Below are 16,846 nucleotides of genomic sequence, written 5' to 3' on the forward strand. Positions count from 1 at the left end.
TCACAGGTCACAGCTGTCCACTCAGGCGTACCCTCACACATCAGATCAGGTATCGATCCAGATGTCCAGACGTGTCTCATCTCAGAAATAATGTTTGAATAAATAGCCAGCAGGAGCCAATAGCTGATGTCTGGCGGCCTCTACTGTACGCCTGGTGTATGGACACACTGATGTATGGAGTCCCACACACACACAATACCATGTTTACCTTCATGATGGTCCTGCCATCTGCTGGCTTCTCCTGGTTTCTGAGACTCTGCTAAAATAACCATCTGTGTTCCTCTGAAAATGGCTTTCAGATTGGAATTCCGCCCAAGTATAAATGAAATGGGAGCAGGAAATGGTTATCAGTGAGTATCTCAGACTTGAAAAGAATTTGGATTTTTATCAAGAGTTAAGAAGAACCAACCATCTCGAGTCACGCAGGATACCAACTCTGTTCTCTTCAACTCTCTACTTATACGGTCAAACCACTCTCCATCCTCTGGATGAGTTGCAGACTTTCGTGTCTTGACGACAGTAAAGGTGAGAGTTCACTTCTCCCTGGCTCTGAGGGAAATTGCTTAACCATTCGCAAATGTTGTCTGGATTGTGAGCAGCCTCTTATTAGTCTTTGACCCAGACCTTCCGTCCCATTCAAACACTGTCCAGTTCATACCACTTAAGTCTCTGTCTGGGTCATTATTTTTGTTTCTTTCTCTTTTTTATTCTAAAATACAATGTGAACGTAGAGAAGAAAATGACTGCAATGAACTGAAAGCTGTAGAAAGCAGAATTAATATTACAGTTCTGGATTCAATTCTTCTCCATTGAGTTCCATTGTTGAAAAAAAAAAGAAGATAAAGCTAGAAAACAGCACAATATTATTATATATTATATTGTGCGGCTTTAAAATCAGTCTTCTGTTATAAATGAGTAAGAAATGGTTGTAAGTGCATTCCTACCTCCACTGTAAACATTACATAAACCATTAAATAACACTTATAAATGGCCTCATAACCTAATTTTCCATACATCAGTGCAGGATCACTATTTAGCAAGATGAAGTTGTGCTATACGAGTTGTACTATACTTTTTTAGACATCTTGGTTAAATAAACTATCAAATCCCGTTATTTTTAACTTAAAAATGCAATCATATTAGAGCAGGCCTTCGTCTTGCCAAACAGTGATCCCGCACCGATGTATGGGAAATGTGGTCATAGTCGTTTTTCAGTTTATGAAGGGTTTAGAGTGCAAGTGATGACACACTGATAACCATCTATTAACCCTTAATAAGCGGAGACTTGTTGGACTTGGTGCGGAACTATTTAAACTGGTCAAAATGGTCGAAATGTCAAAAGCAATAAGAGGATAATGTCCTCAGAGAGCAGAGGAAATGGTCTCTGTAACTGAAAGGAGTTGGAATGCTACAGTCTGTTGCTTCTTATGTTGATGTGCTCGTCCAGAATCGGCCAGGTAGTTTATGCGTAGTCATGCAAACAGACCCGGGTGAAAACATGACCTCTTCGGTGGATGTAATTTGAGCGATCGGTGTAGCGCGCGTGTCGTAAAAGTCAAAACCTGCTGTTGCATTTGTTGCAATCTAACGGAAAGAAATCTGAGCTACACGCTGAAAAGTTGTGATACAAACTGATAGGAAGTGCAACGTGACACAGTATTGACACCACGTGAATGTGTTCCTGTGGAGTCTTTGCAGCAGAGTTTAGACCACCTCTAGAAGAAGGGATAAAAGATTATTAGAAATTAAAATATAAAGGTATAAACAAATTCCATTTTAAGTCTGACTAAAGTTTTTGAAAGCTCACGTTTGTATGTGTCATCTGAGAAAAGCGCTAAAGTTCAGTGACTTTTAAGGTGAAAAGTTCACGTGGTCTTTGGAGCATAAATAAGATCAGTAAAGGTCAAGTTGAAAATACCCCTTACATTTTTATTTCTCTCATACAGAAGAGGAGTTTTCAGATACATAATAAAAACACTTTAGGTTTAATCCTGAGGGAGTTGTAAATATCAACGCCAAGTCTCTTTAGTGGAACTCTGGATGAACTTGTTGGCAGGACACACCAAATATGAGGGACAGAATTAACTGACGTAACATCAAATATCATTGTTCAACTATTAACCTCGACTGTTTGGGGGAAATTGGGAACTTCTCTATTTTTAATGGCTTCATTAGTTAGCAGACAGAAGGGCGATAACAAAAACCCAAAAAAAAAAGGAGGAAAAATGTGGCCATTCCTCAGCAGGATTCACACACACACACACACGCACGCACACACACACACTTTTTCCTGCTGCCATCAGGCTTCACTTTCACGCAGCTCAGTGGTGACTGTGAAAATAAAAGGATCAGCTATCAGGCTGTGATCACTTTCATCATCACAGTCATTTTTCTATCTTGATCTCTGCGATAGATCTCTCACTCTCATCAACTTCTTGTTGAAGCGTTGGCTTGGTCTGCTCTCACATCACCGCTGATCAAAACCATTTACTTTTTAATTTAGAAAATGTCCGTTTCTTCTTCAGCATGTCAGCTTAGCTGCTGCGTAGATTTACCTTTTTACTGCCGGCTCCCTGTTAAATTCCTCATCAGTCGTTTCTCCTGCCCCAAGTTTTGAAGCCAGGATTATACAGACTGGAAGTTCTTCTTCTTCTTTTTGTTCAGTCTCGTGAGTACAAAGTCCCTTTTGTGCTCATTCCAAAGTTAAGCCCAGACCCCAGACATCCTGCCAGTGTGCCTTATTACCACATTTCGCTTACAGTGTGAAAATAACACACAGCTTATTGTTTGGGTAAACTTTCAATTTTCTGACCTCAGACTAATTATTTGTAGTGCCGATGCTAACCATAAGCATCGGTTGAATATCTAATCATAATGGCAATATGGAAACTTTTGTTGATGTTTTTGGTGATTTAAAGAAAATTAACACAAACTCAAATTAACACCAAATTAACAATTAACACACAATCACCCAACAGTGTATCTTTGTTGCTTTTTTCACCTATGAGTAGCTGGGGTGGAGGGAGTGAAGGTGTTCAGTTTCAGGCTCCTCTTCCCTCCCTTCTTCTAATCAGCCTTTTGCATAATAGCTGCAGCTGCAGAGGGGCTTGTCAGACCAGTTTTCAAGTCCTAGTATTTGTCTGTAAATGTTAAAGCTGGTTGCCGGAATTGAAAACAAAAGTAATCCTATTTAATCCTGTGAAAAGTATAACAGACTCTTGTTTTATGGAAAGGACGTAAAAACCATTTCAAGGAATCACACAGCACGTTGGATGCGTCTGATCTCATCAGGATAAGACAGCCAACCACAGGTGAGTGCTGCTTTTAAGGCTTTAAAATTACCGTCAGTTTTATTTCCATTCTTGCCTCAAACCCTCGCGCCTCTGCCTCTCTCCTGAATGACACGTTCTAACCTGTTATGCAGTCTCTATGTAATGTTATACATATTTCCTCTGAGGACAGTTGACTCATTTTCTTGCACTAAAGAAGAGTTAAAGAAGACATGTCCCCAACATTGCTGTCGTGTTCCAGCAGGCATGATGTAAACATCTGGAATGTGAACCGCTGTCAACTTTACACATGCGTTGTGTTGAAACCCTTTTTTTTTTTCAATAAACTTGTGGTGCACTAATAATCACCCCCACCAAAAATAACCTGTCTGACCACATTAGCCAGGAACTCTCAAACAGATAACATTCACACACACACACACACACACACACACACACAGACAAGCACACGCTCCAACATACACTCTCTCAGAGCCTATGACTGGCTTCCACCCACAATTATTTAGACTCTTCATCAAGTCAGCTGTGTCATCTCTCTCTCCGCTGTCTAACTTCACATTCTGGAATACAACCATAACAGCAGTACAGATAAAGAATAGGTTGGCACAGGTGGGGTGTGGCTCTTACAGAGCGTTACTGCACTAGTGTGTGTGTTGTGTGTGTGTGTGTGGGAGGGTAACACAGGCAGGTATAAACACCTGGAGACTTCCTTATTGTGGCGCAGGAAGGTGTCTTCGCGTTACCTGAGAACTACTGTGAGGTAGGCTTTCATTTTCCTTACTTTTCTTTTCCTCACAATTTCTTTCGATGGATCATTTCACAGATAGACGGTCATTAAAAAAGGTTTTCAAATGGTTTGGTATCGTTCTCCATCTACTGCTCTTCCTCCATGGGGCAGACATCTGTAATGTTTCATTGTCTTTCACCCCTTTGACTGCTGGGTAATATCCTCCAGGAATAATGTCAAACTTAATTTGCCTGCAATAAATTTGATTTGATATGCTGTTATTTTCTATTCTTGGCCATGCTGAAGTATCAGAATGCTTCATTTTAATTATATTGGCTCGTCTTGTCCAAACGCAGCCCTGAAGGGTCAGCTTGAAGGGGCGGAAAGGTTGAGTGTTAAAACATCATCATTCCCTACAGAATACAGCTGCGCTGTTAATCGCGCTTTCTTTAATAAACACATCAACACTGAGATAGACTCCATCTTTAATCATCGTGTTGTCCCTTTGTTTTGCTCATAGTGATGGATAAAAAAGACAAAACAAATGGACGTGTGGATTAAATTTGCCAGCGCTGTACAATCAGATATGTTAAGAATACTCAATACTGTCCAGTAAAATGGTTACATTAAAAATATTTGATTAAGTAACCCACTGTACTTAAAAACTGTAATTTTTTTCCAGTTGTAAAGAGCTACCTGATGCATTAGTGAATTGCAAGAGTTATAGAAATAAGTTAGAAGGGATATTTCATGGAAATTTGTCGCAGATGTTATTTTCTGATGATGTACAAGATACGATTGCCACAATTTCAGGGGAAATGAATGCTGCAAATATCTGGATTTGTGTAGTCATTTGTGCACCCCTTAGTCCAGAGGGACTCTGAGTCACAGGACAGTTTGTGAATGTGGGAATGAAACAGAGGACGCACTTCAGCAGGAACCGCTTAGAGTCAAAGGGCACGGGGAGATCCATCCCACATAGTGACCATTTTCCAGGCTACTTAAAGTCACATAACGTCTGGTGTCTGTCATCAATCTGCAGCTGTGATTCTTCAGCATCTGGACCATGTTCTCCTCCGCTACCCCGTATAAGAACCAGCACTACGCTGATCTGAAGAGGGACTGTATCCAAGACAAGAAACTGTTTGAGGATCCAGAGTTCCCAGCCACCAATGGTTCGCTGTATTTTAGAAAACCGCCGCCTGGAATGGTCCAGTGGAAACGTCCAGGGGTGAGTGGCCCTGGTGGTAGTGTACCGCCTCTCCCTGTGTTTCCATACTGAAGGCATGAAACGGTCCAGACTAGGGTTTTGCTTTTTTTAATTAAAGATAAAGTGATTCTCTGTAAATTATAGCAGCAATATTCAAAATGATGATCATAGGACCAATGAGGACAGTTTAAATGGAAAAAAGCTGCTCGGGTGCTGAAGATTTGATCAAAGACAAAGCAGAATCTTCGTAAACTCTTGTGTGTGACGTGAATTAAAATCTTCACATTAACTTTCTGTGTGGCAGGAGATCAGCGATAAGCCTCATCTGTTCGTGGAAGGCATCAGCTCCCACGACCTGAACCAGGGTGTGGTGGGTAACTGCTGGTTCGTTGCTGCCTGCTCGTGTCTGGCTCTGAAGCCAAACCTCTGGAAGAAGGTGATTTGCTTTCCCTGAGTGATCGAGGTTGTAGAAACCAAATACGAGGAACTGACACAGGAATGCGCCTGAGGGGGTGACACCCATACCTCAAACAAAGCTCGGTCTTTTTTAGAGATTTGAAACAAGTGACAGTTTTGTTTGCTGATAGAATGTGTCGATACTGGGTTAAGCTGGTATGTCATTAAATAATAAATGTAATGGAACTTTATGAATCCACAATGGCAGGTTGATATTTCCTGCAACTGGATTCAAGCTTGAGGTCAGAAAGATATTCTGGAAAGAGTCGACAACCGTGGGTGAGGAGGAAATGGAAAATGTGATGATTTAAGAGACTATTTTACGTACGACATACATCGGATAATCTTCTCTGTTAACGTCTTCTTAATTCACAACATTATTCCATCTTGAGGCCTAGCATCTGAGCTAGTAAAGTGGACATTTCAGCTGTGAAAAAAGTGTTTGAAACCAGTAAAAATAAATAAAACTGCAGCAGGATACATTTAGGAAAATGTGGAGGAGATAGTTTATGTCATTCCATAAAAGAAATTTCCTAAATTGAACCATTTTGGGAAAATCCTGATTCTGATTATACTGAATATTCTTTTTTAATTCTAGGGATTATTTTTCCACGGGTGTTAAACAAGTGCACAGAGTCAGGCTTTCCTAATTCCTTAGACACCTGAACATTACTGACCAGCCCTGACAGTTGAAGTGGGATGATGTCGAGGTTGATGTAGGCTCCTCCTCATGCAGCTGCGAGGTTCTCACTGGAAACTTGTGCTTTTTTTTGCTACAATAACTGTGACCGCTTATAATTGTGTAACAACTGTGATTTGGATCATGGCGGCTGGGCTTTGTTTTGTTTAATTTTGTGTGTGTGTTTGTGTCCAGGTCATTCCTGACTGGAAGGAGCAGGAATGGGATTCCAAGCATCCGGAAAACTATGCTGGAATCTTTCACTTCCAGTTCTGGATATTTGGAGAGTGGGTGGATGTGGTGGTGGATGACCGTCTTCCTACGATCAACGGAGAACTTATCTACTGTCACTCGAAAGACAATAATGAATTCTGGAGTGCTCTGCTGGAGAAGGCCTACGCCAAGTACGGAAACATGCAGAACTCCTATGATGCTGCAACAAACAGCTGGACAAGGCTACTTCATATTCTGCCACTGTTACCTGCAATCATCAAGTGTTTCTGCTTTTATACATTTTGCAAGGTAAACTATTGTGGATTTTGTGTAGTCCTATGTATTGTTTAAATTGCACCCTCGTCCAGGCTCTCTGGCTGCTACGAGTCACTGGAGGGGGGCAACACTGGAGACGCGGTGGTGGATTTCAGTGGAGCTGTAGCAGAGGCCATCAATCTGGAGGCAGAAGATTACTATAAGGACCAGAAAAAACAAGACCAGCTCTTTGAGGATCTTCTCAAGGTGTACGACCGAGGAGGAATCATAAGCTGCTCCATTAAGGTTTGTGACTGGATGTGTGCTTATTTACTTTTTCATCCAGACAGTATGGATCATTTGCTCTCTCATCCTCTCATCAGGCAGAACCTCACGAAATTGAGCTGAAAATGGCAAACGGGCTGGTGAAAGGCCATGCATACTCGGTGACCGCAGTGAGGAAGGTGCGTTTGGGTCATGGGCTGCTGGCTTACTTCAAGAATGAAACTATCCCCCTGATCCGCATGAGGAATCCCTGGGGGAAGACTGAGTGGAAAGGAGCCTGGAGTGACAGGTGAGGAGGACACTATCAGTAAGGCTTTACCCAAATACTTATCTTATCTCTAAAGTACTCCCAATAGATGTCTTCAGCTAAAAAAGACATTTGTTGTCCTCCTGCATCGCTTCTTCGTGACTCCAGAGTGCAGAAAGAGCCAGCTACATAGTTTTTTAGATTATAGATAGATTAGATAGCTTGAAGCTCATGCCGACTGATGGCGAACAACAGCTTAAGTATTCAAAAACATTCTTTTACCAACTCTCAAGCACATCATCTGGTTTAATCCACATCTACTTGATCCAGTCATATTCTTGGTAATCTACACACACTTTGATTTGAACTAAAAACAAACTATAACACTTGGTGCCATCGGTTGGGGCAGTAATTCTACTTGCTCATGCTCATTCATAAGCAGTGCCAGAAGTGTTATACTTGATTTTTAGTTTATATCCAAGTGTTTGTGGATTACTGAGCATATAACTGGATAATGAAAACCTCACACCGAGTGCTGCGCTTGTTTTAAAATGATGCTCTTTGCTTTTGTTAGCCTCAGTCGCCATTAGCTTCAGGCTAAATATACCTGGCTGACTCTCTCTACATTCTTGGTAAAAAAACAGCTCAGGATGCGTATTTTTGAATACTTGAAAGGCAAAATGCACTTTTTAGGTAAAGTATGGCTTTAAAGTCAATTTCCTCTCCACATATTCCACTGTGAATATACTCAATAGATCCCTGTTGATTTGTAGTTTTTTTCACATGAAGAAATGAGGCTGTTTTGATTGAATTCAGTGGATCCCAACACTGTTTTTACTACGTCCCAGCCAATGTTCACCTCACTGACTGCCGTTGGCCAAAGAAGAGGGCATTCAGCAATGGTAGTGTTTGAATTGTGATTGGTCTCTCTATCGGCCCAGATTTTTGCAATCAGTTGATATTTATAGGGGCAATAACTTAAGAAAGGACGGCTGAAGCAACCTCTGCTTACTCAGTATGTTCCAGACAGTCACTAAATATGGCCCTGAATCAGGCAGGAGACGGCAGCTCTGGAGAAAACCAACCAAAGTAAATTCTTCCACACAAGCCTGTCAGAGTCTCGTGGAATAAATAAGATGAACTGAGCCATATTTTTGGTTAAAACATGACAGCTTGGAACATGGAGAACAGAATGATAAAAAGTAGAACTTGTAGAGATTTAAGAGGTGTCAACTGACGTATTTCGTTTTTACTGTCACTAGAATTTAATCGTAATTAACTTAAAATTCTTAATTGTATCTGTTGTGGGTTTAAGCTGCATAACACTATCTTTAAAAATCCATCCATCCATTTTCTACTGCATATCCTGTAATGGGTCACAGGGGCTGGAGCCTATCCCAGCAGCCTTCAGGCGAGAGGCGGGGTTCACCCTGGACAGGTCACCAGTCCATCACAGGGCCAACACATAGAGACAGACAACCATTCACGCTCACAGTCACACCTACAGTCAATTTAGAGTATCAATCAGCCTCGTCCCCTCTTGATGTCTTTGGACTGTGGGAGGAAGCTGGAGTACCAGAGAGAACCCACACAGGAACAGGGAGAACATGCAGACTCCACACAGAAAGATCCTGTGCTGATCCCAAACCTTCTTTCTGTGAGCTAACAGTGCTGACCACTGCACCACTATGCTGCCCTTTTTTTAGCGCTACTGTTACTAACTACACTCTACGATGTAACCCATCTTCTCATGCTCTCTCTATCAGCTCAGAGGAATGGACAAAGGTTGGCGACACAGAAAGAGGAAACCTCGGCATCACGGTGGAGGACGATGGGGAGTTCTGGTGAGGGATCACTGTGGTTCAGTCCTCCAGGAGTGATCGTGTCCCCCTTCAGGGTCTAATAATGAATTTTCAATCCACAGGATGTCTTTCACAGACTGGTGCAAGTTCTTCACAGATGCTGATGTTTGCCGCCTCATCAATACGTCTGTGATAAGCATCCATAAGACATGGCATGAGGTTGTGCACTTTGGAAGCTGGACTAAACAGGCAGAGCCACTGTTGAACCGTTGCGGTGGCTGTGCTAACCACAAGCAAACTTTCCTTCAGAACCCACAAGTACTGACCAACTCTCTATACACCGACCGTGTCCGTGCACATGCTCACTGGTACACTCACTCCTCTCCTACTTGTCTTTCAGTATGTGTTTGATGTTACAAAGGAGGTGGATGAGGTCCTGATCTCTTTGCAACAGAAAGATATGAAGATCCACAGAAAGTTTGGCCAAGGAGAAAATATAACCATCGGCTTCAGTGTCTTCAAGGTAACACTTGCACCATCGTGTTTTGGTCTATTGGAAAGAAATACATGTTCAAAATATCCAATGAAAATTACATTTTTTAACCTAGAACACATATCAGGAGCAAAATAAAAAAACCAGTGTCACGATGGCTGAATGTTAAACTGTAGTGTACCCACAGCCTCAAAAACACCATCGATTTCATACATCAAGGAACAAATCTGTCTTGCGACCTGTTTCCTGTAATCAGGAACCAGGTTTTTCCAACGTTACAGACACATGAAGTGACGTTGTAGACAACTAAAGGTTCATGATATCGATTTCTACTGTTTTAAAGTGCAATACATCAAATGTATCATAATCAGTTTCTGGTTCTACCTGAACGGTTGAACATCTCAAAGAATACCGCCTGGTTGCGTTATTTGTGTTATAGATGAACAGACAGCTAGTAAAGGAATTGTACTGAGAGAGGGAAATTTCTTAAGGGTGAAACTTGTAACCAAACCAGACCAGACTACATAACATAATAAACAGAGAGTTAGCAGAGCTGGGCTCTCCACCCCGATGATCTATGAGAAACAATGGACGCCAATGATGCTCTTCACCATGTACAAGGTTTTTTTTTTTTAAAGTTCAGACTCTCATATGGTCTCAAGCTTTGGGTGGTGACCCAAGAATGACATCACAGATACAAGCGTCTGGGGCTAGTTTCCTCTGTAGGGATGCTGGGCTCAGCCACAGAGATAAGATGAGGAGCTAAGACAGTTGAGCTGCTGTTCTCTCTTGGCACTGTGACTTATTGCCGAGTCTTGAGGTACAAAGGGGTATTACGGGACAGGACTGACCCACGCTAGCTTGTTTGTGAAATGTTACAAATGAGGTGGACAGCCAAAAGGCCGTTTACTTTGGGGGGAAACGGGGTCAATTAATCAAATTCTGGCTTTCATTTTGGTCGAAGAATTTGGCTTGATTTGACTTTTGTACTCATTTGTTCAACAAACAATGAGCAGTTGTTGGGTGTTTATAATGACATGCAGACATTACATGAAGGGTTTATCAGAACAAAAACAAACTGTTTCAACAAGAGGCCATTAAGTCACAAAGAATGCACATACTTGAGTTGATTGTTTCAAGCTGAAACGCAAAGAGACACCAAAGTACTCTGTGGTCATGTCGCTACAAAGGTGCAGGTTGTGCAGGCTGAACTGGCATACAGATGTGCAGCCATAGAACTCTGACACTCTATGCGATAACATCTATGAATTTGAACTGATGTGTTTCGGTTGAAGCTTAAACTCTTCTGCTGTCATTTACTTAAAGCGGCTGTGAACATGCCAAACTAGAAGTTACATGCTGCTAATGGGCTGTCACATTCTAAATCAGGCTTTCGATGATCAGCATCACATTTCCCGTCATGTGTTTTACTGCTCAGAGATCTGGCAATGTTCAAACACACATCATACACTCTTATCATGCCGACACGAGTGCTGTCAGTGGACCACCATAAATGCTGCTCTTGATGGGTACACGCCATTAGAATAAGCAGCTGCATGTACACGGCCAGTTGAACTGACAAACTGCATTACATTTGTTAAGTAAATAGATTCACGATGATAATAATAATAATAATTAATATTTGACTATATCTGACCATCAACTGCTCACAGAAAAGCTGATGTGGTTAAACCCTTGAAAGCAACAGGAAATGTACGCTTACCTAACGCACTCCTTTTCAGATTTAAGTTGTGTTCACTATTCTGCCACCAGGAGGCAGAAGAATCAGACTCCGCTACAGGCTGTTGTTACCATTAAAATGTATTTACAGTGAAATGTAATCTGTCTTGCGCCATTGATGAGAGTAGACGTCACGTTGGACGAGCTGAGCTGAAAACCGATTAAGTTAATTAGGACATTAATGTAAGAAAAAAAAAAGAGGTTTTGTAAATAAAGCCTTTTTTTTTTTTTCCTTTTTCAGGTTGAACTGAACAGAAAATATAGGATGCATGACATCCTGACCCAACCGTGCGTGGAGACATCTACTTACATCAACGCCCGCACAGTTTTCAAGAGGTGCTCGCTGCTGCAGGGCCGCTATGTCATCATCCCCACTACCTTCAAGCCTCATACGCTGGGAGATTACATGATCCGAGTTTTCACCGATGTGGACTCAGGCTGCAGGTACACCACTGTGATGGCTGGAGTTTCCCCAGCACAGAGATGCGAGGTTCCCGTATATAAAAGTGCTCTAAAGACACTTGAAGGGAAGAGAGGACACAGTTTCTTTTAGATCATTTGAGCAAGAAAAGAAGATTGTTTTGGATACAAAGATTTAGCCATGATGGTCATCGATGGTCTACTCATATTAAATCACTCACATGTAACATCCAAATCCTGTTTTTCTTGGCAAAGACTTTCTTGGTGCAAACAAACTCACATTATTTTCTCATGTACTGATCGCACAAGCCAACAAAACCTAGACGTTACATCATTCCCCCACTCCACTGCTTTCACATAAATGTAGATCCTCTTTTTTTAAGCCATGCTTTATTCTGACAGGGAGTTGACCGAAGATAAGCCGAGGGTACGATGCTGGAGTTCCTTCCTGGGATACCCACAGGTGGTGACCCACATCTACGTCCATGGCGCTGAGGGGCTGCAGAACCAGGACAGCACAGGAGGTCAGTGACGACCAGGCGCCTTGAGAGCTTTTACTCCACCAGCGCTGTTCATTGAGACAGATGTTTCCCACGGTTCCATGCAGGAGCAGATCCATACGTGATCATTTCCTGTGAGGGCCGGTCAGTAAAATCCACTATCAAGAAGGACACCTTGGAGCCAGAGTTTGCCACCAGCGGTATTTTCTACAGGAAGAAGCCCAGAAAGCCTTTAACTGTGGAGGTGAGATTTTTCAGGAGGTCGTTGAAGGGATCTGACATTTACTTTGCTTTTGCTTGTTTTGTTTATCAAAGACAAAAATATACTGCAAAGCAAACTAGGAATATCACATTATGATTGTATGACTGTGATTTGTGACCATCAAAATATTTCAGTTTCCCCCTCAAGTACCAGCGGATGTCTGGGACAAATTAGAAATCAAATTCCCTCGAGGCGTTCCTGAAGGACGGATCACTGGACTGCAGTTGTTAATTAACTCAAAAAATGTGGAGTTTGTTTTGTTCCTGTGAAGTTGCAGTTCATTCAGAAAAAACAAAACAAAACAATGTCCTCACATGTGACAATGTGACATTTCCTATGTGTACATAATTTAAAAAGTGATTTGTCTCCCCTCCAACGTGCTGATCTCAGGTTTGGAACAGTAACGCAGTGAAAGACCAGTTCATGGGTGCGGTGGTGCTGTCTGGCTCAGTGAAGGACACCACCAACCCTCAGAGGCTTCAGCTGAGGAAACAAGGTCGGCAGATGGCTGATGAGATGCCCGGTAGCATTAGTCTGAGGATCATCACCTCCACTCAGTTGACCGCCATGTAACATCATCAGTGATGCAAGACGGGGGGGGGGCTCTCTAATGGACAGACTGAATGTCAGATCTTGATCGTTCCTTTTTTAATCTTTTGAATGAGCTGTAGCAGTGTTGAATAGGCTTTTGCGTAACTTATAAAACCATTTTTATAGTGACAATTTGCATATTGGTTGCAAAGATGTTCTTTTTTTTTTGTTTGTTTTATACCACAGATACTGTGAGCGATATGACTTAAGTTGTCATTCATGTCTTACCTCGAGTCATTCATTTGTGTTTTAAGATTCCCACACCATGATAAAGGACCACCTGCAACGTCTCCACTGGTTGGAGACCCCCGCTACACAGCGAGCTTTACACAGACAACTGTACCACATAAACAGCACAGAATTTATGTATCATCTATGTCTTTAATGCATCTTTCATTTCTTTCCTCTTCCAGTTCATATCAGCATGTTTATTCACGATAACCAGGAAAATGCCAATAACTACAGAAATAAAAGAATCTCAGCCCGAGGTCGGCTGTAAGCAGTGCCACAGCTCTTGGTTTTCTTCCTCTTTTTATTTCAGTCCAGTTCCCAAACTGCAATTTTTTTTTTTTACACTCAAGACACAGCCATGCACAATTCAAAGTTCAAAAAGTCTATTGCTTCAACCACAATTAAAAATAGTTTATCCAAAACCTCATTTCCCCCTCACTCATTTGTCCTTTTTCAAAGATGGGGAAAAGCCTGCTGAGGTATGCCAGATGGATCAGCAGTTTTACAAAGCTAGACAATAATAAGTGTAATAATAATAATGATAATAATAATTTAAAAAGTAACATTTTTTGTCTTTGTTCCATTCTCTTGATACACAGTAATAGAGGAATTTTCACACCACGTGTACAGGTTTACACATTCAGAAGATAGGAATGTACAGGAGCAACCACAGAAAGGGGGCACGTCAGAGGTGTTTTTCTTGTCCCGAAATTCACCTTTGTGCTCATAGTTCAGACCTGTACATGGGGCAGAGCGGAGGCCAAGCATCCCACGGCCCGGCGACTTTGCACGAAGCTTCCTGACAGGCCATCCACACCTATCGCACACATACATACATGTACTAACACTCAGCAGTACACACTGTGTGGGCCCGCACACAGAGCGCTGCATTCACCGGCTCTCGGTCCAGATGAAGGAGTGTCCCATAGAGCCCAAACAGGAGAGAGTTGGATCCAGGAGTGCCCAGCGGACAGCGTGTGTGTTTCTCTTTTTCAATTCCCAGGGTGCAAAACAATTATTGATACATACCATAGAGCAACCTGAATATTGTCATTTTAAGTTACATAAATCTGAAAAAGGGGGGGGGGGGTATTCCCATCATATTTACATACATACATAGATATCCTAACAATCTTAACCTATCTGGAGATGAGATACAGTGTATAGTTGCATGCACGGAGACTGTTGCATCCTCCTGTCACTCCTTCATCTTCTGTACATTTGTTGTACGATGGAGGTACAATAGACTAAGCAGCTACCCTGCACCTCAAGGTGGACAACATCAGTGAGGAATTGACTAGTGCAGACTGAGGTAGCCCCCTGACACACTCACACACTCTCACACACACTCTCAGAGGGACACTACGTGGGAAAACACCTGACGAAGCAACCGAATACAAAGCGGGTCATAGATAACGTCTGTACAGAGATGAGTTTAAAACCTAACAGGGGTATGAGGGGAATGTTAGCCAACAGTTTCTGTCATCAGTGCTCATTCGGAAGGTACAATCATAATATGGCACTCACTGTGTCTTAAATTCTTAAAAAACTAAACAAAACAAAAAAACAACACCCTATAAATCATATGAAAAGTCCCACTTAAGACACAAAAGACAAAAGGACACTGAAGTATGATTGAGCAGCATCTTAAATATTACAGGAGAGGAGGGGCAGACGGGCCGAGTCCCTCATTTGCCACTAAGTATTTCTGACTAGAAAGTTAGAACAGGATTTGTTGGTATTCACTCTAAATGTGTTTGATCACGTTTGTTTTACAATTTAAATAGCAAAGACTTCCTGGCTTCTACGGAGACCCACAAGGGACAGGGAGAAGGCAAAAAAACCCCGACCTATTCGCGTGCTGTAGATTTTTCATGCGCTTTTCTTTCGTTGAGTTCTTCTTAAGTTTTCCTTGTTAAAGAGCCATTCAGTCATTTCAGTTTCAATCCAATGCTCATAAACTCAACCGGGGGAGTGAGTGTGTCTCCTGGCCCTCTTCAAATGTCTCTCACACAGATTTGATGACAATATGCTTCAGACCAATCAAACTCAAATTCATGCATCTCTCCCACGGGTGTTATATCAGTGACCTGGACGTATACCAAGCTAAATAAAAATGTTTGTCAGCATTTCAACTTCGTTTTTTGAGATTTTTTTTCCCCCGGATGCTGATTCCCCCCTCTCTTTATGTCCCCCCTGGACCTCTGTAAGTGGCTCACATTCTGGATTTATGTTTATTTTTAAGTTTAATGAGTTTCAATTTTCCAGTATTTAAAACGCAGCTGGAAGAGGTTGAAATGCACTGAGCGTAATATATTTTTTTGAATGTTTTGCAGGTTTTTTTCTTTCACAAACAGGTAACAGGAATTTTAAGCCGAAGGACAAATGGATGGACGCTTTTGCCCACCGAGACTGCGACAAAGTGGGACGTGAACAATACCAGAAGACACGAAAAGCTCCTTCAAAATAAACATTTCCAAGTAATTTTCTTTTAAGACAATTCTAATCGCGGAATGGACTAAAGCGAGGGTGGTCCACTATTGCTGATTTTGGTGGCAACTTTTCTGTAAGGGGACAGTAGATCAGTTTTAAATATTGCAGGAAGTGATGGGAAAAGGAGGAGGAGCAACAGTGAGCTGTGAGGGGAAGAGCTGCAGGCGACACACAGCACCTTCAACGTCTCACCCAGCAACCAGACCGGCTGCTGCCAGTAATTAGATGACAGAATGATAGAAAAGGCCACTTATTGCCTGATTTCTTTAATAAAATGACAATTGCTTGTATTGCTGCCCCAAGAATTCTGGGAACGGAAGTACTGAACCACAGCAATGCTACCACTAGTAACTCCAGTGTTGCCAAAGAAACACGGACTAGAAATCTTTAGGATTGTTATCTTAAAAAGCACAACTTGTCATATAGATAGTAATTTTCACCCAAAATATCCATATTTATAATTTTGAAGTTATTTTCTGTCTGCTTGTATTGAACACTGAGCTGTGAAATGTAACATTACCACCATGTCATAAATTGAGAAGCTAAATTTGACACAGTTCTGTTATAATATCAAGAGAACCGAACACATTCAGTATCTATGAATAATCAGTTTGCTTGCACACGGTGAATATGCTCAGTTATGTGGACATGCATATTACTTTGAACCGACTTATTCATTAAAAAAAAAATAGTTGCATGTGTAATCAAGGGGTTAAATGAAAAGAATGACGATCGTACCAAACGAACATTATACACATTCTTCCTGGAACTGATAATCAAAGTATTCAAATTGTAAAATAAATAGCATAAAAGAAAGTTAGCATGGAGTGCTGCTCAGGAATAGAAAAGCTGTAAGAGGGTGAGTAAAATTCACGTGCGTGATCTCAAATTCGACACTGATATGTTGCTTCTGTTTGAGCAAATAAACTATAGATCGCCTCCACGACCTCAA

At 41.6% G+C, this 16,846-nt stretch overlaps 1 protein-coding gene across 2 annotated transcripts; it reads left to right on the plus strand.

The window, feature by feature from the left end:
* Positions 1-3,103: 3,103 nt before the first annotated feature.
* LOC147248853 (calpain-5-like) lies at positions 3,104-13,751 on the plus strand. 2 transcript variants are annotated; one of them, XM_086226332.1, is made up of 13 exons: positions 3,104-3,311; positions 5,060-5,248; positions 5,532-5,663; positions 6,558-6,766; positions 6,944-7,136; positions 7,214-7,404; positions 9,129-9,206; positions 9,287-9,482; positions 9,565-9,687; positions 11,639-11,841; positions 12,220-12,341; positions 12,425-12,561; positions 12,970-13,749. In XM_086226332.1, exons 2-13 carry the CDS (start codon positions 5,084-5,086, stop codon positions 13,150-13,152), a joined length of 1,932 nt encoding a protein of 643 aa, XP_086082458.1. In that variant the 5' UTR covers positions 3,104-3,311; positions 5,060-5,083; the 3' UTR covers positions 13,153-13,749. The 2 variants fall into 2 exon arrangements, with proteins under 2 accessions (XP_086082458.1, XP_086082459.1); XM_086226333.1 differs by lacking the exon at positions 3,104-3,311 and adding an exon at positions 3,343-4,050 and having other exon boundaries at positions 12,970-13,751.
* Positions 13,752-16,846: the final 3,095 nt, after the last annotated feature.

Source organism: Aulostomus chinensis, chromosome 15, assembly GCF_037954235.1.
Source record: "Aulostomus chinensis isolate RoL2024-O1b breed Wild chromosome 15, RoL_Achi_v1.0, whole genome shotgun sequence".
Classification (NCBI taxonomy): domain Eukaryota; kingdom Metazoa; phylum Chordata; class Actinopteri; order Syngnathiformes; family Aulostomidae; genus Aulostomus; species Aulostomus chinensis.

What these genes read in the sequence shown, in the direction of transcription:
- LOC147248853 (XM_086226332.1), top strand. Translation starts at nt 5,084, where the DNA reads ATGTTCTCCTCCGCTACCCCGTATAAGAACCAGCACTACGCTGATCTG. An exon ending in AAAGGAGCCTGGAGTGACAG is followed by an intron (nt 7,405 to 9,128) that starts GTGAGGAGGACA and finishes TCTCTCTATCAG; the next exon opens with CTCAGAGGAATGGACAAAGG. An exon ending in GATGTGGACTCAGGCTGCAG is followed by an intron (nt 11,842 to 12,219) that starts GTACACCACTGT and finishes TTATTCTGACAG; the next exon opens with GGAGTTGACCGAAGATAAGC.